Raw genomic sequence first — 24,809 nt, forward strand, 5'->3', positions numbered from 1 at the left:
GAGTGATATTAATTTCATGCTTTGATTGTTAAGGTAGATGAAAGTAATGATTTAGTTTTATATTTATTTAATAAAGGCAAGTCTCTCATTTTCTGTCGGACAGTCATTTTTCAGACCTAAACATAGAAGAGAATCTAAATATGGTAAAAGCAACATGTTTTGTAATATTTCCAGTTTATAGACTTAAGGATGTCGGTGTTAGGGAATGTGGATGCTGGGAAGAGTACACTTCTTGGCGTGTTAACTCACGGAGAGCTAGATAACGGCAGGGGAAGGTCGCGTCTCAACTTATTCCGACATTTACATGAGATACAGTCTGGTAGAACGTCCTGTATTAGTCATGAGATTGTGGGCTTCAACAGTTCAGGAGAGGTATAACTACTGTCCTAGATTGATGTAAACTAGAGTCGCTGAATTATTCCTTAAAAACGCTATATCATCAAAAAGGCAGACAGTGTTTGTTTTATCTGCTATTTAGGTGTAATTATGGAGTAAAGAAGAAGACTACAGCAGGCTTTGTGAAGACAGGTGTCAAGAGTTCAGATACCAGTTCTGTAGAAAGTTACTTTTTATATGGAAAAATAATCATAACATTTTACTGATCAACATTAATAGAATGAGGACAATGAAGTTTAATTGTTGATATAATATATCCTTGGAGTCATATTATGCTTTACTCATGCTGAAGCTGTGAGTAAATTAATTATTCTCTTATCTCAGTTAACTAATAACATAACCAAAACATAAATAGGTTTAAGGTATATATTTGGCTACAGATATCGTGAACAATGTATCGCAGAGTAAATATTCAACACTACAAAATGTCAAATTGTTGTTGTCCTTGACTTTGCCTTCGTCTCTTGACATGACTCATTTGTGAAATGACACTAATATACATATGAAGATCATGTAAAAATATAGATGCAGTAGAATAAAATAGCTATTTCACATATATTGTGCAACAAAGAAGATATTTGACATTTCACTTTAAAATAGGGAAATGATAATGATAAATAAATGAAAGTTAAAGGGGTTCCCTCGTATTGAAAGCCTCAAACAAATTTACCAAATTATCAAATTTAACTGGGGAGGGAGGATGGGCATAAATTTTTATGTGCTTCCAAATGTTAAACTCAAGTGTATAAAACTAATGAAGGATAGTTAATTTCGAAGTGATAATAATTACATTTATCAGTATTGTTGAATTATGGTAAAATAACATTGTGAAGGAGAAAATTGAGTTTTGCATTTCTTGTTTACAGGTAGTTAACTACAGTGAGTCTAGGTCTGTAGAGGAGATCTGTGAAAACTCCACCAAGTTGATTACACTGATGGACCTGGCAGGACATCATAAATACTTGAAGACAACAATCTTTGGTCTGACTTGTTACTCTCCTGACTTCTCAATGCTTGTTGTCAGTGCTAACACTGGAATGGGTAGGTTTACTCAAGATTAAACTGTTACAGCAGTTCTGTGTTTGATAATGTTGCATTCACAGCATATTAACAGAACAAATTCAATATTCTTACAGCTTACAGTTTTATCTTAATTGGATCGTTTAACTTTAGTTATAGTGCGATCAATTCGTAACAGAAAATGCCAAAATACTTCAGAAAATGGGAAAAGCACCAAAATTGGCACAGCTTTTTATTGAAGCATTAAAAATATTTTTCTCATGGGACCCATTTGATATCTGCCAAGATGGCCGATACGGCGGCCATTTTCCAAGATGGCCGCCAAAACTCAATATTTACCTTACAAGATTCTAATGAAAGGTCATTATTTTTACATTCATCCCCAAAATGCACTAAATACAAATGTAAATAATAAAATAAATCCTAAATTTGCATCAAATGCAAAAATAACAATTCAAATGATGTTAGTTTCTTTCTGTTTGCATGGTAACGGCTAAAATCTAACCTTTAAAACTTAGTTTAATATTATCATTGTGTAATTTTCATATTTTAAAGGGTATTTTTTCTTTTACTATATGTAATTTATTTTATTACACTTGCATTCACTCCACAGCAGCATATTGAAACATTGTTGTTATTCCCTTACCAGTGTTTAGCCAGAGTGGGTTTATGGGTTGCCCCTATATGCATGTCAATACGTCAGCCATGCAGAGTTGGATACTGCAATAACTTTAAAACTACAGCAGAATTGTTCATGATACGTGGTACATGGATAGATGGCTATGTAGAGAATGCCAGTGTCATTTAAATTTGTTCCTATGGCAACAAATGTTGTCGCTATGGCAACAAATAGTGCACAAATATGACAAAATGTGTCATCCTGCACTTCTTCAAAACAAGGAGAGATCGTTTCTTGAGAAATTTTACATAGACAGAGGGACAAATTGAAAACATGCTTGTTATCTTATTTTCTCCTTTTGTATTTTGTCCGTCTGTATGTCCGGCCACCATTCGAAAATGGCGGATTCTTCAATACTTCAAAGTGCAAATTCTGAAGACTTCTTTATAAAACCCTTGTTTATAGATGGTAGGTAATATGGAGAATGTGAGGGTCAATTAACTTAGTTTCTATATAAAATTGTAGTTCCTATGACACCAAGTACGACAACTACCCCTTTGAGTATGGGACTTCGAAATGCAAGAATAGATTATAGCGACAAATAGTAGGATCAAATGAAACAATGTTCCTTATTATGCACCACGATACAATAATGAATTGCTAACTGTGTAACAAAGAAGAGTAGACTGAAAATACAAAAATTGCTTTCATGGACAACACTTAGTAACTATTCTGTGAAATATATTAATCTGAACAGTGAGCTGAAATCTGAAATAAGGTAACATGTCAGATACTCTTGTCAGTACACACAAGCTCGAGATTGTCGACAACTTTAGTTAACTTGCATAAGGCAGTGCAGAGCATTTCAGCACTTTTGACAAATTAGCCTTTATCGAGGTTGCAAATGCACTTGAGGAGCTATTGGTACGAGACTCAGGTACTTGAGGCAAAAACTATTGGAAAGGTTCCAATATATCAAAGATATCTCTGGTCAGCCTTATTTGTCTTGACTTGGAATTTTAGGAAAGTGATAGAACACCTGACCCCATATGTGCCCGACCTAATGGGCAACCTTTTTTAGTATGTTCAAGAGGTGTAGCAGACGATGCAGGAATGCACATTATAGTCCTAATCTTTGTGTGAACATATGGTTGATCAGCTACTTGACACGTTTTGCTGTAAAGAAGAGTATCGAAAGCCTCCATTTATACCACAGAAATATTATATGAACAGTTTGTTTGTAGGAAGGTGTAGAAAATGCATTTAAAAGCTTGATTCACCGGTAAGCGCGAGCTGTACTGGTTAGTTTTGTTTGACAAGACAGTGTTATTCTTACATTGGATTGCTTAACTGGAAGTAGAATAGCCTTACAAATGGTAAATTAATAATATTTTTTGTCTTAAAACTAGTAATTTAAATTGGTATTAAAATTGTGTTTCGAATACATGTGCTCATTAGAAAAATCCTCAAGTACTCACATTTAATTTAATTTTAATTTCAGTAAAATGTCCAGAAATAGATATTAGAGCACATTTTTCTGTAGAAATGATAGATTGTGCTCTTAATTTAACCCCCCCCCCCCCCTCCGTTACACTCAGCCACGTTCCCACTACGTCGTAAAAAACTGGCAGGTCGCAGTAAGAACTTGTACAATGTATAAGAAATACAGTAGACACCGATAAGAACATGATGATTATGGTCTCCACGAGGACGCGGTCAAACTTTGGACATGTTCAAAACAAAAGTATTGAAGAGGTGGTCTAATCAGGAAGCAGGAAGAACTAAATAAGGACGTAGTAATGATGTAACTAAAACCTAGTAGGACATAGTACAAACGTGGTGCGGACGGGAAAGACTGTATGGCGTGCTCATTGCGCTGTCATTGGGTTGTCATTGCGTTCTTGCTACGTCAATGGAGTTCTCACTACAACTTATCTACGCTTGTTTGCTATGACCATGCTACGTGCATGCCACGTTGTAGAATACCGCATAAGGTTATCAATACGTTCTTTCGGTGCTTAACACATCTATGTCACGTTTGCAGCAGGTTCTCACTATGATTGGTTCAGATTCTGAAATTGAGTATGAATACTGGATCCAATTCCCATCACTTCGTTTTCAACCAGCAGTGGGTATCGAACATCATCAGGCATTGTCACATAATCATGGACTCAGCAGCACTGGCAGCTTGTAGTGGACTTCTGGACTTCGTATACCCTTCACGCTGCTTTTGCTTTTTACGCCACGGCCTCTCTATAAGACTGCTCTTATTTCTTCGTTGGGAGGGGGGTGGGGGCGGTGCTCGTCGTTTATTGTAATTTATGGTTGTTGAGTGTAGATGCGTACACAATATAACTGGGAGAAGGAATGAAAAGAGGCGCGTGGCGTAGTATTTATAAGTAGCCGACGAATGCAGTGAGAAGGTGATAAGCGTATGGTTAAAGCATGGTAAGCGAGAGGTGCACAATCTGACCGATCGTACTAAGAATGTAGTAAGAACACACTGGACGTGAAGATGCGCGTGGTAAGAAAATTAGTGTGAACATGTTGGACGCCGTGAGAACCTGGCAAGGATGTTGAAAGCGCGCAGTATGAACTTTAGAAAATGCACATTTTTCGAGTTTGACCCCCGTCCCTACCGCGTCAAAATTTTCAGGACGCAGTGTGGTCTTAATGGTCTTTGTCTGAGAATGATCAGGGCATAAGTGACTGTACATTATATGCTTATGACATTAAACTATAATACTATTGCTATGGCACAATGTGCTACAATTTGAAAAAAAAAACAACAACAGATTATTACAGGAACATGCAAATGTAAATTTGATTACGCTGATCAAACGGCAATGACTTTTTCCAAAGAAAACATAATGGTCTGACAGGCCAGGGATGTTCACATGGTCTATCGCACTAACATAGTTAATGAATTATATAGTTTTATTAAGTGTTATTAGTTCTCTTAGTGTAAATAAATTGAAATGAATACAGCAACACTAACAAATTCTGAGTCGCGAAACTAATGACAAAGTGAAACACGTGTCATTTATTCACTAATACACATTACAGACAAACTTCGTTTGCTCAAACTCTGATGATTCGAACACCATTCTTCACTTGAACCTATCGTCAGGTCCCAACCAAATTCCTTTATAATATATTCTCGATCACTCAAACTACCGATAATTTGACTAAATTTTGTCGGTCCTGACGGGTTCCAGTTACCGAAGTTCGAATGTATTTATAATAATTTATAATTGTTGTAAAGTTCTGCACAGGACTGTTGCCATTTTAACATTCTTGAAATGCCAGTTACCATTATATACTTAATTTTGACTCATATAAATGCATTATGACTTTTCTTCTGCCTAATAGCAAATTTTATCCAAGGGAGACAACTTCTTTCATTTTTGTTGGAAAGAGCGGCATTTTTGTTAATATGATATGTTTGAATTTATTCAGACAGGTGATTTTAGATTATGATACTGATGACTGTAAGTGTCTATAGAAGTTTTATATATAATATTAAGTATTTTTGAAGAAATATACATGCATGGCGGCCATCTTGGATTTTTCGGCCATATTGGATTTTTCTGAGTGGGTCTCATGCTCATTTTTAGTATTTTGCCCTAAAGTAGTTATATACCAAGTTTTGTGCTTTTCCCATTTTCTGAAGTATTTTTACACCATTTTACTGGACTATTACTGTCATACCAAATTGAAAGAAACAGTTCACATTTCTTCTGACATACAAGTTGAAAAATAGTGGTTACGTTCTAATTCATTTGTTTATAGTAAGTTAAAGATTTTAAAAAGAGACTTTGCTTAAAAGGAAAATCAGTATTTCATACAATATTAAAAACATTTAAAGAAAACAGACTTTGTTATACATACTTTACTTTGTAGTTGTTGTATTAGAATTTTACGCGTGTATTTTTCACAAGACAGAGATTTGCCCTTCACCTTTGACAGAAATAAGCCCAGTTCCTATTCTCTAGTCGTTTTACATGATGTATTTGTTGCAGCTGGTACTACAAAAGAGCATTTAGGGTTTGCCCTAGCCTTGAAGGTTCCTGTCTTTGTTGTGGTGACAAAGATAGATATGTGTCGCAAGTTTCTGATTGAGAAAACAGTGAGCCAGTTAGAAAAGATACTGAAATCTCCTGGATGTAAGAAGATACCAGTGAGAGTGGAGACTGAAGATGACGCAATTACTGCTGCTCAGAACTTCGATTCTGAAAAGTATGTATGTCAGTACGTGTGTATGTGTATTGAGACATTACTAACACTTTTAGAGCTACTCATTCTTAATAGAAATGAAAAAAGTAAAACATTCGAATTTTACACAGAAAAGGATAGAAAATACAGAGTGTAAACAATAGGTAGTAACAGTGGAAAACTTGGAAGCTGTAGTTGAATAGTGATTGTATTCATTATTTTAAAAGCATCACAGAGTGTTTACTCCTTTCTTAATTCTGTTGTTTGTGCAGTAGATTGGATAATTTCTGTATTACTTTAATCTTGCATTTTTGTTAGACAACAAACATACTTGCGTTGTTAAAAATTCAGACTTCCTAGTTAATTACTTCTGGAGTTAGTAATTGTTAATTTTCGAGAGTGATATGAATTTTTGCATCATTTTGTTCATGGATATTTGTGGAAAAAAAGCATCATAAATTTATCCAGTTTGCAGTACTTCAATACAATGACTATTTGCTAAAATCATGAGCTAGTGAGTTGGTACGATACGTGAGTCAACAAAGTGCATTAAATACAAAATACAGATATTTTAAGCATTTTAGATAGTTATTATGTCCCACACCATACCAAAGACGTAAAAAATGGTACTGGTAACTTCCTCGCTTGGTGCTCAGCATTAAGAGGGTAGTGCTAGGACTGGTCAGCCCGGTGTCAGTATAATGTGACTGGATGGGGTATCATGTCACGTGTATAGGCCATGATATTCCAGTGAGGCAGCACTATAAAGTTGGGCATTGTGCTCACTGCTACAAGTAGACACCTTTGATAATATGACTGAAAAATTGTTGAAAAAGACATTAAACCCTAACACACACACACACACACACAGTATTGATTTATTCCAGTCTGTGTCTGTCAGTCTGTCTGTCACAAAGCTTGTCCACACTCTAAGTCGAACATTTCTCATCCGATCTTTACCAAACTTGAACAAAATGTGTTTGACCATCGGCCAAGTTCGATAACTAGCCAAATCCGCCCAGGCACTTTTGAATTATGGCCCTTGAATTACTGATTGGATTCACTCTTCCAGACTATCAAATTGGATCCACTTGTCTAGACCATCCAGAGAAACTAGACATTTTTAGCTCGACTATTCGAAGAATAGTCTAGCTATTCTACTCACCCTGGCGTCGGCGTCACACCTTGGTTAAGTTTTTGCATGCAAGTACATACAGCTATCATTTAAAGGCATATAGCTTTGAAACTTATTTATTCTTTTTCTAGGTCAATTACCAACCTCACTGGGTCAAGTTCCATAACTCTAACATGTATTTTGAGCAAATTATGCCCCCTTTTGAACTTAGAAAATTCTGGTTAAAGTTTTACATGCAAGATACTATCTCCAAAACTAATGCAGATATTGAATTGAAACTTCACATGTGTCTTCAGGGTTATAAAACTAGTTGATAGCACCAAGTCCCATAACTCTGACCTTCATTTTGGCCAAGTTATGCCCCCTTTTGGACTTAGAAAATTCTGGTTAAAGTTTTGCGTGCAAGTACATACATGTACAACTATTACTAAAAGGCATATAGATTTGAAACTTATTTTTTCTTTTTCTAGATCAATTACCTACCTCACTTGGTCAAGTCCCATAACTCTGACATGTATTTTGGCCAAATTATGCCCCCTTTTGGACTTAGAAAATTCTGGTTAAAGTTTTGCGTGCAAGTACATACAGCTATTACTAAAAGGCATATAGATTTGAAACTTATTTTTTCTTTTTCTAGATCAATTACCAACCTCACTGGGTCAAGTCCCATAACTCTGACATGTATTTTGGCCAAATTATGCCCCCTTTTGGACTTGAAAAATCCTGGTTAAAGTTTTACACGCAAGTAACTATCTCCAAAACTACTACAGATATTAAATTGAAACTTCACATGTGTCTTCGGGGTTATAAAACTAGTTGATAGCGCCAAGTCCCATAACTCTGACATGTATTTTGGGCAAATTATGCCCCCTTTTGGACTTAGAAAATCCTGGTTAATGTTTTACGTGCAAGTACATACAGCTATTACCAAAAGGCATATAGCTTTGAAACTTATTTATTCTTTTTCTAGGTCAATTACCACCCTCACTGGGTCAAGTTCCATAACTCTTAACATGTATTTTGAGCAAATTATGCCCCCTTTTGGACTTAGAAAATTCTGGTTAAAGTTTTACATGCAAGTTTCTATCCCCAAAACTAATGCAGATATTGAATTGAAACTTAACGTTTCTTCGGGGTTATAAAACTAGTTGATAGCATCAAGTACCATAACTCTGATATGTCCCCTTTTGAACTTAAAACTCTTTTGATATTTAACATTTTGGGTAATAATTTCCAGCTTCTGTGACAATATTTCGAATAGTCGAGCTTGGCTGTCTGTCTTACGGACAGCTCTTGTTGATAGGAACCATATTCGTCTGAACAATCCAGACAAACAAGGCAGTTGTGGGAGACATGCGCTTTTCTCAAAAGCATCTCTAGTTTTACCCAAAAAGGGTGAATAAGTGGCTTGAAGAAGAAATAAAATTTGTTGGAATCTTTCTGTGAGTTTTATTGTTTATTAAACTTGTCTGTACAACCCTTTTCCTACTTTCAGAATAGTGCCAATATTCCGAGTGTCATCGGTGACGGGAGCTAACCTAGATCTTTTATTCAAATTCCTTAATGTTATACCACCATTAAATAAAGAGAGGGACAAACTTGTCCAAGGACCAACTGAATACCAGGTATGTTCAACTAATAAATTAATTGTTTTAAGGGTCAAGCCTCCAGATGTCTGTCATCTATAATTATCAAATGAAAGTATAAGTAACAGTATTCTTCAAGTTGTTGTTTTGTGAGAGTGCTACAGAGAATGGTTCAATTTGCATAAAGTTTGTACTGCATAATAAATGCTGTAGATGCTGGGTAGATTAAAATAGTGTTTTGTCTATTGCTAGCCACTAAATAAGAATTGGAAAGTAAACAGAATATTCTTTTGTTTTACTTTTTCAGTTTCTTTACATTTTGATTTTTTTCTCTGTGGCAGAAAATTTACTTTAAATTCATTATTACTGGTATGTGGATTGTTGTTGCTAAAATGGTTGTTACCATTGAGAAAATGATGTGACTCAAAGTATATATTTATATACGTTAGAAGCTAGACATCTGAAATATTGGCTAAAACTTGTCTCTTTTTCATCTTTAAGCAGAATTATCATTGGCTCTATCTATAAACACAAAAAAGATTTTCTCTTGGAAAATTATCACAGTGTTTTATGGTTACAGGTAGATGAGGTATTTAATGTTTTATGGTTACAGGTAGATGAGGTATTTAATGTCCCAGGTGTTGGTAATGTTGTTAGTGGCAGACTTCACAGGTAATTCACATTTATTTATTTTTAGCTTTTCTTAGCACAAAATGCCCAGGAGCATAGGGGTACATCAGCATTCCAGCCTTACAATCCTTAGCAAGTAAAATATTATTATGAAATAAACAGAACCGTTAACTACAGGCATTACAGTAATTAAGAAAGTTTATGACATTTAACTGCTTTCATTCAGTAGTACTCTAGACACCACATTTTGTATTATGTTAAACAGGTCAAGTAAAAACTGCTATATCATTGACTTGGCAAAGATAACTTTATATATACATTTTGTACTAAATCCGAATAAGTACTGAATAACGTCCCTTGCCTTTACAAAGTAATTTTCTGCAGTGTTTTAATTTTTTTAACAACAGTTTCAGTGCTTTGTATTAAATTTTTATCTTTTTTCTGAAACCATATTAACAGATTTATTTTATATTATTATATTTAAATTATTTCAATATTTCCATATAGCAAATTTTGTTTACTTATTAAAGTGGACTGTTCATAGAAACCAAGAAGTTCAACAAATTTGAATTAAAAATCTTTATAGAAAATTCTTGAATCTTCTGTAACAAAACATTCCAAATAAAAACAAATATACTTGATGGCTTCATACTAAAACAGTTGTAGGAATGTAGAATGAAGTAAATGTATAGTTGTTTTAAGGCTTTTTATGAAAAATGATTGATGTAAATCATTTTCAATATGTGTGTTTTTAGTGGGTCTGTACGTGAAGCGGATGAGCTCATGTTGGGTCCATGTGACGATGGTCAGTTTCAGAAGGTCACTGTGAAGACCGTCCACAGAAACAGGCTACCCTGCAGGTTGATACAGGCAGGTCAGGCCTCTACTGTAGCTCTGGAGAATGTTGAAAGGGGGAATCTCAGAAAGGTAGGTTTTCATAGTTCACATATACTTAGACATTGTGTTTGGTTCCTGTGATAATGGCTAGGTCAGAGAGAAGACTTTGCAAAGGCAAATACTACTGCTATATACTGGTACATGCAGACTGGACCAAGGCTTGGTTTTCAACCCAAAAGTATTTAGAGGTTGGGGATAAGACTCTTTTAATTACCCACTTGCACACAATCTGCTTAACTTGCTTGACATATCATAAAAACATTTGTAATTTTTAATTGTTACATTTGCATTTATATTTGGTGCACATTAAATATTCTGTGCATTTCCTATTTTGTTTCTTCCCCTAATTTTTTTATTGGTGCACTTTGCAAAAATGTATGTTTAACTTTGTTGTAGGGTATGGTATTAGTCAGTAAAGAACTGGTTGGATGCAGTTTGGAGTTTGAAGCAGATATATACTTGCTGTACCATGACACACAGATCTGTAAAGGGTTTCAGACCACTATACATATTGGCAATGTCTGTCAGACCGTGCAAGTGATGACAATTAAGGAAAAGGTAAGATTTCCTCTGTACGCTTGCTATATAATGACACACATGATCTCATTTTCTATACTTGGACCCAACAAATCAAGTAGTTTTAGGATTGATTTGTTGGGGAGGCCTTTGTCCATCTGATTCATGGGCAGAGAAATCTTCACTCACTTGAAATATCAGGATTATTGGTAGCAGGCCTTGTTTTTATCATTTTGGAAATAATATCAAAAACAGTAGAATTGGGAAAATATCCATAAGTTTTCTAAATTGGGGGAAATTGGAACCTTTTATATACAGGTGTTTCTTTTGAGTAACGTTTTGTAATTTGGGATGGCATTTTAATAATTATTTACACAACCTAAATAGGTAACAGTTTACAAAGTAGCAAACTATTTTAGAGCAGCAATGAAGAATGATTTGGGAATTTTACACTTATAATTGGGAAAAATATATGTTTTTGCTTCGGGATTGCCTCCTTTTGCCGAAGGTAGCTTTACAGGAAATAAAGCTCTAGGTAGATGTTTTACCTGCAGCTACTATTTAAATCAATTTATTATCTGTTTGGCTAAAAGAGCTGTTGGCCTTAAATGCCAAAGCCCACAGATTCAAATCTAACTTGGTTCGCTTTCACAATTAATAAGTTAAGGATGTACGAGCGAATTTTTTCTAATGTTAAGAATTTTTTCATATCCTGTGATCTTGAAGAACATTAGTTTCTAAGACAAACAAGAGCAGAAAAAACATAGGTCACTGAACTCGTTTTAATTTTGTAGGGCATTGTCTTCACCCATTGCTTAAGCATTTCTGAAATTTTGTAAAATTAGAAAAATGGTGGTACTATATAAAACATATAATATTCTACTTAATCTTATAGGGATTTCAGGTCTTACAGGTTAATATGAGTATATGATGATGTCAGTATTATATAAGCATAAATGTCACTAACAAATCTCTTTAATTTTTACATGTTGACATAATTACCCCACCCACATTATTTTCAGTGGAAAAAACATATTTAGATCTACAAAAAAAAATCTGACGTTAAGATTTTCAAAATATTTTGCAGCATTAAAGACACACAAAAATGCTTCAAAATGGTAAGAAAAAAAGTTGGGGTCACCATGCATCTAAGAGATTTATTAAGAAAAAACTGCTAAAAAGTGGTGAATTTTGATATTTTTTGTTCTTTTTGTTTTAATTTATATTTTCTAGATAATATAAAGTGCTATCTTGAAAACTTTTATTTTATTTATAGCTTAAAATTATATGTATCAGTCAGAAAAATATCAAAACCAAACCTGATCTACTTTAATAGATATTTGAAATTACCTACCCCTACCCCATTGTAAATCTTACGTTAATTTTAGGCAAATGCCAGCCAAAAATAAGGGTGAAAATTTTTTTTCGCAAAAAGCATAATATATTTGGTTAAATGGTACATTTTTAGCCATATTTTAATTATTTAGCATTAATTTTTAGCAAAACTTTTGTTAGAAAGCAATATTCGAAGAAACATTTTTTAAAATGGCGGATATCCCGAAAAAAACGCTCGTACATCCTTAAATACTAGTCTCTTCAGGAGTGTGTTCAGGATTGGTTTTCTTTTTTCATTTGTAATATGAATGCTGAATATTAAAACTAATGACTGTTTTTGTACAGGATGCTGTAAAGACAAACCATAGGGCTCAGGTTGTTTTCAAATTCATGAACCGACCAGAGTATGTTAGGGTTGGGAGCCGACTACTCTTCCGACAGGGAACCACAAAGGGAGTTGGTGAAGTTATAAAAGTTTATCCTTACATTGATATACCTGCACGGTAGACACAGTAAACAAGAGTTGATAAAGGAGGATAATATGAGTACAGCAACAGACCTTTATAGAAATCAGCTCCCAATTCCATATTTATAATTCTGAATGGAGTTTTACTCTAAAATCAAAAAGAGACAGAGACTCTTCAATGTGATTTTATTATATATTTGTGGTGCCAGTCATAGGGAAATTTTAATTTTTTCTTTTTTGAAGTTTCAATTTTTATATAGTCTTTTTTGTCAATATATTGCTTTTTATGATATATTTTATATATTTATCAATGTGTGTGCTTTGTATTGTGCTCATGAATAGTTTAATAAATTTGATTCCCACAATCATTATTGCCTCATAGTTCATAGGGAAGTTGATCATGCATTTAAATAAGGTGACAAATTGATGTAAACTGCTTGGTTTTTGATAATTTTGAGACAGGATTAACCACCAGCTGTTAGCTACTCATTTTAAAACTATGGCATTATTTTTTTGGCTTTTTCATAATACCTTGAACAATGACCTACAGCATTTTAAAGTGTACCACTTAAAAGTTGATTTTTTTTTCTGAGTAAATTGCCTTAAAATTGCTCCCTGAAACAGTTTCTGCTGAAATAAATTATTATTTGTTAAAATGCTGGAGATTTCCAGTCAATCACTGTTGTTATCAGTCATAAAGCCATCAAATGTTCATAAAATACATAAATCTTGTGATCTCCTTTGTCAGTATATATTTGTGTTTAATGTTGTATAATGTCTGTATAAATGTTCAGTGGCAATATAGCAAGTATAGGGCTTTCATGTGGAGGTGAAGTGTGGGGTTCTGACATTTGTGAAGCGTTTTCTTTTTAAAGTTGGGTAAAGTTCGAAGTAATGTTCAGCTGTGTGTAGAGTGGGGAATTATCTCAAATTATAGGTTTTGTCTTGATATTGAAAATTGCCTGGGTTTCAATGAAAATCAGTATGTACATACACAACCAGATAACTTGTCAATGATCAAATTGTGTTTGAAAAATTGTACGCCATAGTTTAATTCAAAATAATGTTTCATTCTTTGGGGGTTTAAGAAGTTGATTTCTATGATGACAGGGTACTGTTTTAATTTTGTTCCCTTTTACTGATTCTAACTTGTACTTTACCAAGGTTAATCTGCTGTCAAGCACAGTCTGAAATATAATGCTTGTCTCAAATTAATTGTTGGAGATCTGGGTTTCCTTTAGAATTATATTGTGTATTTGTTACTGTTGCTGTTCTTTGTTTTGAATATGTTTGATTTTTAATCAGTGAACAAAATGTTGCATATTTGTAATTTTTAAAAGTTATCAGCTGTTCTGTTAAGTTGTTTCAAGATTTCGCTTTGTATTAGAACTGCCTTTGATATCTATCTACCACCTATATCCAGTTTTTTGAATATGATATGATCAAGCATACAAAATTTTCTATACAATCAGTGTATAAAGTAAATAGGTTTAAGAAATTTCCCATACATTCCTCAAAAACATACCCTGATGTTTTAGACTATACAAAACACTTTGTAAGGGACATAAATTACAAAACAAGAGTAAAAAGTTGGGTTTTTTTAAACCGTATTTTCCAGATTTAGAAAATTTGCCTAACTGAGCTAGTTTGATACTTGGTTTCATTATTTAATGTCTTATAATGAAATCTGTTTGTGTGAATTTTTATGCAATTTATTTACAGTGATATATAATACAACTGTATGTGAGATTTTTAAGACTGCATGATTATGGCATATTGAAATCTTTCAAAATCTTATGCAATTTTTAACTTTTTTATTATAATACAGTGGAACTTCCGAAAACCAGACCTTCTAAAAACCGGAAACCTTTGAAAACCGCACGAAACCCAAAGTCCTGTTTTTTTTTGTTTTTTTTCGTTCTTGTATATATTTTTAACCTCTGAAAACCGCACTATTTTACAGGAGAGTTTATATTTTAACGCTAAAATTGAGTTCGGAAAACCGAATAGCAAAATATTTGCGGGATTATAAGTGTCTCCAGTCTTTAACATGTTGTTAAGCCAAAAACGCCTTTGGTAAGTTGTCATCATGTTATTTCTTTTTTTGCGGGGTGTGTTTATTTTGACTCGCGATGTTATCACAATGACCATTTGATGCAAAAGTAAAGATATAATCGGCAATTACTTTAATTTGTTTTCAATTTATGAAATTTAAACGTTATGAATTAAATATCTTACATGTGGAAAGCTTTCTTAATATTTGAATGAAAGATAGATCAGTGTTTTAATTGATTTAGTTACATCGATTAAACTATGCATTATCAACATCAGTTAAATATTGACGAACTTGGGACTTTAAAGACGATAAAATGTAATTGGAAAATATTTGAGGAAATGCTATTATTTTTTTATATACATAATGGCAAGAATGGTGTTTTGCTTCATCAGATTATTGTTGCTTTGCAAAATGTCTGCTACACCTCAATCTAAACGCAAAAGAACAGAATTGTCCCTTGAGGACAAAATATTTTTTTTTTGTGAATTGGAGTCTGTACCAACACCAACACTGAAGGTGTGTATTTTTTAATAAAATAAAAAAGCGGCACAATAATAAACAAGAATAATGAAATGAATTTTAACTTTTCTTTATAAAATACAAATAGGCTCATATTAAATGATCTAATTAGACAATCTGTTCATGTCCGTTTTCGGTATTGCAGTAGCTGATGATTTATTTTTGATAAAAGACATGTTTTTATAATTGTTATTTATGTATAATACATACTTGATTATCCTTAATGTTTGTAATTAATTAATTAATTATTTAATTAATCAATTAATTAATTACTTTACACAAACTTATAACATTAAAACAGATAATATTCCCTTCATCCTCCTACGTGTAAGAAAACATAACTAGTTCACCATGTCCACTTTGCCTGAAAACTTCCAAACTTCTGAATTCCGGAAACTTCCAAATACCAAACTTTTAGGCTGGTCCGGAGGTCGTTCGGTTTTCGTAAGTTACACTGTATATTTTTTATAGCATGTTTCAAGATGCAACAGTGATAAAAAGTCATTTCATATTTAGTTTTAGTTAGATTGAATATAGTACTTATTAATTTATGCCAGATAAATATTTGCATTGCAAATCAGGTTTCTGTCATATCAATTTAAAAATGAAGTTTTTTTTGAAAGAAAATGGTAAGAAACCCCATTAAGAGTACTTTGTTAAGAAAAGCTTTCTTTGTTATTTGCTTGTTTTGACATGCTAGAGTTTGTAACATTATGTCTCATTTTTAATGAATCCAGTTATTTGTGAATAAATTTGTTTAAGTTTTATAACTTAGTTATTGTCTTATAAAATCCAAAAATAGAACTGAGTTATCTTCAAGTGATATTGTTGCTTTCTAAGAAGCATGCTGACAAAAATGAAGTCAATGTGATACTTCGGGATATTTCACGCATGGTAATGTTTAGTTTAATTAACCATATCAGCCCGTCAGCTTACTCAATACAGAGCGCACAGATCTGTGGATTGCGGGTTCGTGATTTTGATTCTTGAGCGAGGTGCATAGTCTCCGTGACGAATTGATAAAAGGTTAGTCGTCCTCTACCTCTTAATCATGTGGGGAAGTTGGCAGTTACTTGCAGAGAACAGGTTTGTACTGGTATAGAATCCAGTAAGACTGGTTAGGTTAATTACCCGCCGTTAAATAACTGAAAAACTGTTAAAAATTATACCCAACAACCATATCATTTAGACTAGAATGTTAATTAACTGTAAACATGAACGTACACTATTACATTAGCAAAAATAAAAACCGATGGGGTTTTTTTTGATAAAATAGTTTTAAAAGTTACCATTCCAATGTATAGTAGTTTCCAAAATACTGACTTCATAGGAATTACATTACACTTGGAGGTGCAGTTGTGAATGTTAGTGTCTGGTTAGTTGCAAGCTGACTGGCAATATGCATAGCTGTGACAAAAGTGTCTATGCCACAGAATCAACTGGTTAGATGTCAACCAATTTGGACGTACAGAACTAAGTCTATGTCCACATATTGGAATATTTTCAGACTGAATGGACTTGTATAAAGTCAAGATCATTTTAAGCTTGATAGAAGAATAAGAGTGGCTATTTTTCTTGCCTTCACTTTTCCCTGTAGGTTAAACTTTTGTTTCAGTATCTTAACATCTGTGACAGACCCGTTTATCGTCAGACATTTCATAATATGACTGGTCTTGGTAAAGGGCAGAAATCTGGTTCGGGATCAGGTACCTTAAGGTCAAGGTCACTTGATTCAGATACTGTAATGGTGCTCTTTAAAGTTATACAAGTTCTTCCTTACATGAGTCCCATGACCATTTGTTCCAGTATCACTTTATGGTGTTCCTCCATATTGTCTCTTAGTAACCACATACACACCTCTTTTTCCTCAGTCCTTTATGTTTATAGTTCAGCTGATGAGATATTGTGATCAGTGGTTGTCCAATAATTTTAGGATTAACAGATTAGAGGCCACATTTCTTGAGCAATCTTGATGAAATTTACATGGCATGCATACAGCCATAAGACCTTGTTCAGTTTCAATAATGGAAAATTGGTGAAAGTTACTACAGAATTATATTCTGTGAGTTACCCTTAGCCACAGTTGTAGTAGTTTTTAGCTCACCAAAGCACAAAGTGCTTAAGGTGATATATTGTGATCACTCTATCTCCGCCAGTCGTTTGTCCACACTTTTCTCCAAACGACAACTCCTCTGGAATCCTGAGGTGGAAGTTGATGATGTTTGTCCTGGATGTTCCTTGAGTGGTCTTCTGTTCTGCTTGGTTGCACATAGGGTCACCAGAGTTAAAAGTAGGAAAAACTTCAATCAACATGTCCTTCTAAACCGCTAGTCCAATTTTAAAGTGATTTTAAAAAAATGGTCCTTATGTAACTTTTTACCACGATTGCTCAAATTATTCAGATTCACAAAAACATGACTGCCAGGGGGTGTGGTCATTTTTCCCTATATCACAGTACATGTTTATACTAGTGGAGTACATGTTTATACTAGTTGAAACTTTAAAAGTCTTCTTAATATATGTAACTGCTGGCTTGATTTTAAAATAATTTCAAACAAATAGTCCTTGTGTGACCCTTTACCAAGAATGTTCAAACTATTCTGATTTCTGAAGAAACATGGTGGCCAGAGGGCATGGCCATTTTTAGCTCGACTATTCATAGAATAGTAGAAATGAATAGTAGAGCTATTGGACTCGCCCATGCGTCGGCATCCACGTCGGCGTCCGCGTCCCGATTTTGGTTAAGGTTTTGTATGTAAGCTGGTATCTCTGTAACCACTTGTGGGAATGGATTGAAACTTCACACACTTATTCACTGTGACAAACTGACTTACATTGCACAGGTTCCATAACTCTATTTTCCTTTTTTACAAAATTATGCCCCTTTTTCTACTTAGAAATTTTTGGTTAAGGTTTTGTATGTAAGCTGGTAACTCAGTAACCACTTGTGGGAATGGATTGAAACTTCACACACTTATTCACTGTGGTGAACTGACCTACATTGCACAGGTTCCATAACTCTATTTTGCTTTTTTACAAAATTATGCCCCTTTTTCGACTTAGAAATTTTTGGTTAAGGTTTTGTATGTAAGCTGGTATCTCAGTACTTACTAATGGGAATGGATTGAAACTTCACATACTTGTTCACTGTCATGATCTGACATGCACTAAGCAAGTCCCATAACTTCTCTTTTTTTTTCAAAATTATGCCCCTTTTTCGACTATGCAGTTTTTGGTTAAATTTTTGTATGTAATCTGATATCTCAGTATCCACTAATTGGAATGGATTGAAACTTCACACACTTGTCACTGACAAGGCTGTTGAATAGTCGAGCGTTGCTGTCCTCTGACAGCTCTTGTTAGCTCAGCTGTCACGTAGTGACAAGGTGAGCTTTTGTGATCGCCCTTCGTCCGTCGTTGTCTGTCCACAATTTCTTGTGAACAAGATAAGAGATCACATTTTGCAATTGATTTTTATCAAACTTGCACACAACTTGTATTGGCATGATATCTTGGTTCCTTTCGAAAACTGGCCAGATCCAATCATGGGTTCCAGAGTTATGGCCCCTTAAAGGGCCAAAATGTGCTATTTTGGCTTGTGAACATGATAGAGACCATAATTTAGAATTGATTTTAATTAAACTTGCACACAACTTGTAATGGCATAATATCTCGGTTCCTTTCGAAAACTGGCCAGATTACATCATGGGTTCCAGAGTAATGGCCCCTTAAAGGGCCAAAATTTGCTATTTTTGGCATGTGAACACAGAGACCACATTTTGCGATCAACAATAATATCTCGGTTCCTTTCGTAAACTGGCCAGATCCCATCATGGGTTGCAGAGTTATGGCCCTTAAAGGGCCAAAATTTGCTATTTTTGGCTTGTGGACACGATACAGACCACATTTTGCAATCAACTTTAGTCAAACTTGCACACAACTTGTATTGGCATAATATCTCGGTTCCATTGGAAACTGGCAAGATCACATTATGGGTTCCAGAGTTATGGCCCCTTGAGGGCCAAAATTTGTTATTTTGGCTTTTGCAGCCATATAGAGACTTCATTTATGGTTTGATTTAATACAAACTTGAAAAATATCTTCAACAACAAAAAATCTTGGATTCCAAAATGAATCTGTCAGATCCAATCATGGGTTCCGGAGTTACGGCCCCTGATTGACCCCTGAAAGAGCTAAAATTTGTTAATTTTTTTCTTGTGAACACGATAGAAGTGACATTTTTTATTTGATTTTAACCGTACTTACATACAACTTAAGTCATAATAAGATCTTGGTTCCTTTCGAAAATCGGCTAGATTCCCTCATGGGTTCTAGAGTTACTGCCCCTGAAATGGGCAAACTTTTCTATTTTGGCCCTTTCAGCCATAAAGAGTTTCATTTATGCTTTGATTTGTTTCAGCTTGTGCAGAATGATTATCTTGATGATCTCTAGGCCTGGATCGAAACTGGGTTATGTCAGATCAAAAAGTAGGTCATCAGGTCAAATCAAAGGAAAAGCTTGTTAACAACCTAGAGGCCACATTTATGACCCTAACTTCATGAAACTTGGTGAGAATGTTTATCTTGATGATTTCTAAGCCAAGTTTGAAACTGGGTCATATGGGGTCAAAAACTAGGTCATCGGGTCAAATCAAAGTAAAAGCTTGTTAACAATAATCAGGCCACATTTATGACCCTGTCTTCATGAAACTTGGTCAGAATGTTTATCTTGATGATTCCTAGGAGGCCAAGTTCGAAACTGGGTCATATGGGGTCAAAAACTAGGTCACCCAGTCAAATCAAAGGAAAATCTTGTTAATACTCTTGATCATTTGATGTGCATGAAACTTGGTCAGAATGTTTGTCTGCATGAAATATCGGATTAATTTTTATCTGGGTCATGTGGGGTCAAAAACTACTTTTTTGGTCCAATGTTAATGACAATTCGTCAGAATATTTGTCTCCATGAAATCACTAGCTAAAACATGTTTACACTGTTATGGTGTGTTACTCAGGTGAGCGACCTAGGGCCATCTTTGCCCTCTTGTTGCCTGTATGTATATATAGTGGAACTTTAAAATCTCGTATGAAACTGCTGGCCTGATTTTAAAGTGATTCATACAAATGGTCCTTGTTGGACCCTCTACTAAGATTATTCAGATTATGCTGATTCGTAAAAATACGTGGCCGACGGGGCTTGGTCACTTTTCCCTATAAGTATATAATGGAAACTTTAAAAATCTTCTTGTATGAAACTACTGGCATGATTTTAAACTAATTTCTTGTATGACTATCTACCAAGATTTTCGAATTATTTTGATTCATCAAAAACATGGCTGCCTGGGGGTTTTCTTTAAAAATTTGTCATAGGCTTTCATAGTGAAAACGTGCTTGTGTTCCTTTCTAAAAATCATTACAACAACAAAAATATTCTAAGAACTCGACACTTTATAAGAATCAGTTTTCTTAAATTATAAATTGTATAATAAAAAGTTTAATCTACCATTAATATGTGTTCTGCAAATTGACTTGTTACAAGTTGAAGGTCATTAAAAAAGCTTAAAACAGTTAATCTGCTTGAAATGTTTGCCCAGGTACGACACCTCTGCATAAATATTCTCATGCATGTAGATAGCTTTTGGCATAAAGCGACTTCGACATTCAACATGTACATTGCGGAATGATTTAGTCTAAATCTGCTTAAAAGGGTTCTGTCCGGTCAATGGTGAGCGACAATTAAATAATAATTTTGATCTCATTAAAATTTTTAATTTTGGCACCAGGAATAGGAGCTATGTTTATACGTACGATGGATTTTATACGGTGTGTCGCGCTTAAACAATTTAAAATACTGGCACATGCGACTTAAATCATGTTTCGATCTATGAAGTCAAAATTAATATATTCAAAAACTCGAGTATGTTTTGACTAGATGATTATTCTCCATGGTGCTAGGAAAATCACTGTCTCTAAGTGAGAACAATATACCGACAATTGCAATTAGGGAACTTTAACATGTGAGAAATATTATGCAGCCAATTCATGCCACCATATCTTTTCGCGTTTTTCTTTCAGATTAATTTTCATTAATTCTCTTGGTGTTATTCTACTGTAAAACACTGGAATGTGACTCGAAATAAAGAAAAGAAAAAAGTAATCTCACAAGGTGATACCCGACGACGAGAAAAACAATCACGTGTTTTTGTTACTTTACCCTCATATTTTTTTTTCTAATCATGCCCATCCAACTTCAAAGAAGAGAGAACATTTATATTGTTTTGCTCATTTTTGGTCTGTCCATCCGTCTGTCTGTCTGTCTGTTAGTAGACCATTTGGTTTCCGATCAATAACCAGAGAATTCTTGACCTCAGAAATCAAACTTCGTAGGATGACTGCACGTTTTTAGTATATGACCACTATTGTTTTGTAGGTCAGTAGGTCAAAAGTAAAGGTCACAGTGGCCATAAGACTGAAAACGCTTTGGTTTACATTCGTCTTCATAGGATGACTGTTTGTGGCCAGTAGATGACCTCACTTGTACTAAGGGTCAGTAGGTCAAAAGTCAAGGTCACAGTGACATCTAAAGTCAAAATGGTTTCCATTCATTACTTTAAGAAGTTTTTGGCTGCCAATATTCCTGCACCTGTTCTTTTTTAGGTCATCTATTCAAAAGTCAAGGCCACATTACACACAATTACATATATCCACTTGCCTCCGACAGGCCAGTATGGGGGCATATGTGTTTTACAAACAGTTCTTTTTTTTTGTTATTTTGCGCGGAATCTTTTCCTTATTCCGTCTTTCCGTTATTTTGCTTGGCATTATTTCGCGGTTAAAAATCCAAAGACGTCACTCTACCCAGATTTGAGTTTATATTTCTTTTTTAGCTCGACTGTTCTAAGAATAAATAGAGCTATCCTACTCACCACGGCGTCGGCGTCACACCCTGGAAGTTTTTCGTACCAGTCCACATTTTGACAAAGTCTTTTGAGATAAAGCTTTGAAACTTTCAACACTTATTTACCATCACCATGTCCAGTTAAAGGCAAGAGTACATAACTCTGTCAAGCATTTTGACTGAATTATGGCCCCTTCTGACTTAGAAATCTTGGTTCAGTTTTTCGTACCAGTTTATATTTTGTGTAAAGAGTTTGACATATGGCTTTGAAACTTTTATATCTTGTTCAGTATTATAATCTCTATCAATAGGCAAGAGTACATAACTCTGTCATCTTTTTTGGCTGAATTATGGCCCTTTTTTAACTTGGAAATTGGTTCTGTTTTCGTATATGTCCATGTTTTGTCAAGACTATTTGACATATGGCTTTTAAACTTTAAACACTTGTTTATCATTATGATTTCCATCTGTAGGCAAGAGTACATAACTCTGACAACTATTTTGGCTGAATTATGGCCCTTTTTGGACTTTGAAATTTTTGACCAAACTATTTGAACTGTGGCTTTGAAACTTTTAACACTAGTATATCAACATGATTTCCATCTATAGGCAAGTGTACATAACTCTGTCAACTATTTTGACTGAATTATGACCCTTTTTGGACATGGAAATTAGTTAAATTTTTTATACAAGTTCATATTTTGCCTAACATATAACTTAACATATTTGCCATCATAGTCACACATCACCATTTAGTGCAAGACTAATCGAAATCCACAAATACAGGAACATTTTTTGTTTAATCCATTGTTTTCTTTTGTCTGAAAATATATGGAAATATTTTGACCCCATTCTTCAATCAATTCTTCGAATAGTCGAGCGCGCTGTCATCCGACAGCTCTTGTTCGAATAACCTGTACTCGGAGCACGTGTACGTATATAGCTCCTATGATGATTTATTCATATCTCATATATGGAGCTATCTCCGCCGTTGAAAGTGGGGCTATATTCGGAGTTCTGAATTTAGCTTCCAGCACAGACCATGAAATATGCATGATATACTTTGAATCACTCTAGATCTAGCGTTTCATAACATTGTAATCCATGTATTATTTTTTTCAAATATACATATATAACTAGCCATATCCCGGATAACTACATGCTTGCTTTCTTGTTTACAACTCCATCACCGTATCAAAGAACTCCCCAAGGAGATATACACGAAGAGACAATGTTATATTTTAGCAAGTAGAAAATTTTATATAGTCTCAATCTATATTTGAGCCGCGCCATCAGAAAACCAACATAGTGGATTTGCGACCAGCATGGATCCAGACCAGCTGTGCATCCGCGCAGTCTGGTCAGGATCCATGCTGATCGCTAACGGTTTCTCTAATTGCAATAGCCTGCTGGTCGCAAAATGCACTATGTTGGTTTTCTCATGGTGCGGCTCAAGTGTCTATGAGTTAAGCAGGCAGGCCATTTAAGTCTTTGAACGCTGATGAAACGACACACGAAGTCTTATTTTTCCCTAAGAGTATATAAAAATCCACCCTCCTCTTCATCGTCATCATCATTATGATCATCTTCCTCCTCCTCCTCATCGTCATCATTATCATCACTGATTGTATTTTGTTATTAGATAAAAATAGAATACAAACATTTTATATTGCGCCATAACTCAATCACCAATTTTCTAAATTTAACGAAAATCTGGCACCCGATAAAGTGCTATCATTGTTAGATGTAAACCGAGACTATCTATAATGAGCAGATTATATTTACTTTCAACTGAGTCAATATTTTCATGTTGATTTCATGACCACTTTAAGTGGAAATCAAGTGTTGGTTTTATGTTCAAAAGGTATTTTTCTAACAGATAACGATTGGGCAAAACAAATATTTTCTTTCCCCCTATCGACAGGTAATCCGTTATTTCTCTGCGATCAGAAGATGGATTTAAAGTTTTTAATTCCACTTAGAAGTTCTTTGATACTGTAATTTGTTGAATGAAACCATTTGTTGAAATTTTATACCGTTTTGTATATGATAATATTTATTTCATTGAGGAGGAAGCATTTTAAACGGAAGGTGTCACTAAAGCTAACAGATCCCGCTTACAGTTTAAAGTGCGACACTTCGAATGTCGTTGAGGGGTGGGGGAGCTGTATCCGGAGTATGGTTAGGATAAGCATTCATGAAGCTATATTCGCCATATATAGCTTCTTTGTTGAAAGCGGGGCTGTAGGGAAAACCTGTACCTTTTACTCGGCGATTTAGTGTATCAAAAACTGACCAGGTAGTTGATCATGAGTTCATTTAAGGACGTAGGATCGTTTTTCTTGTTCTTACGTTAAGAATTATTTGAGCCGTGTCATGAGAAAATCAACATAGTGGCTTTGCGACCAGCATGGATCCAGACCAGCCTGCGCATCCGCGCAGTCTGGTCAGGATCCATGCTGTTCGCTAACAGTTTCTCCAATTCCAATAGGCTTTAAAAGCGAACAGCATGGAGCCTGAC

The 24,809-nt window shown here is 34.6% G+C and overlaps 1 protein-coding gene across 1 annotated transcript in view; it reads left to right on the top strand.

Annotated features, from left to right (window-relative positions):
- LOC123527492 (GTP-binding protein 2-like) overlaps positions 1–16,160 on the top strand; it is a 31,571-nt gene extending 15,411 nt beyond the window's left edge. The window contains exons 5-12 of the mRNA XM_053519912.1: positions 175–372; positions 1,263–1,437; positions 6,058–6,274; positions 8,881–9,010; positions 9,585–9,643; positions 10,357–10,528; positions 10,895–11,056; positions 12,695–16,160. Coding sequence (XP_053375887.1) covers positions 175–372; positions 1,263–1,437; positions 6,058–6,274; positions 8,881–9,010; positions 9,585–9,643; positions 10,357–10,528; positions 10,895–11,056; positions 12,695–12,856 — 1,275 coding nt within the window. The 3' untranslated portion in view covers positions 12,857–16,160. The remainder of the gene's footprint in view (positions 1–174; positions 373–1,262; positions 1,438–6,057; positions 6,275–8,880; positions 9,011–9,584; positions 9,644–10,356; positions 10,529–10,894; positions 11,057–12,694) is intronic.
- Positions 16,161–24,809: the final 8,649 nt, after the last annotated feature.

The sequence above is a fragment of the Mercenaria mercenaria genome, chromosome 1, assembly GCF_021730395.1.
Source record: "Mercenaria mercenaria strain notata chromosome 1, MADL_Memer_1, whole genome shotgun sequence".
NCBI lineage: Eukaryota > Metazoa > Mollusca > Bivalvia > Venerida > Veneridae > Mercenaria > Mercenaria mercenaria.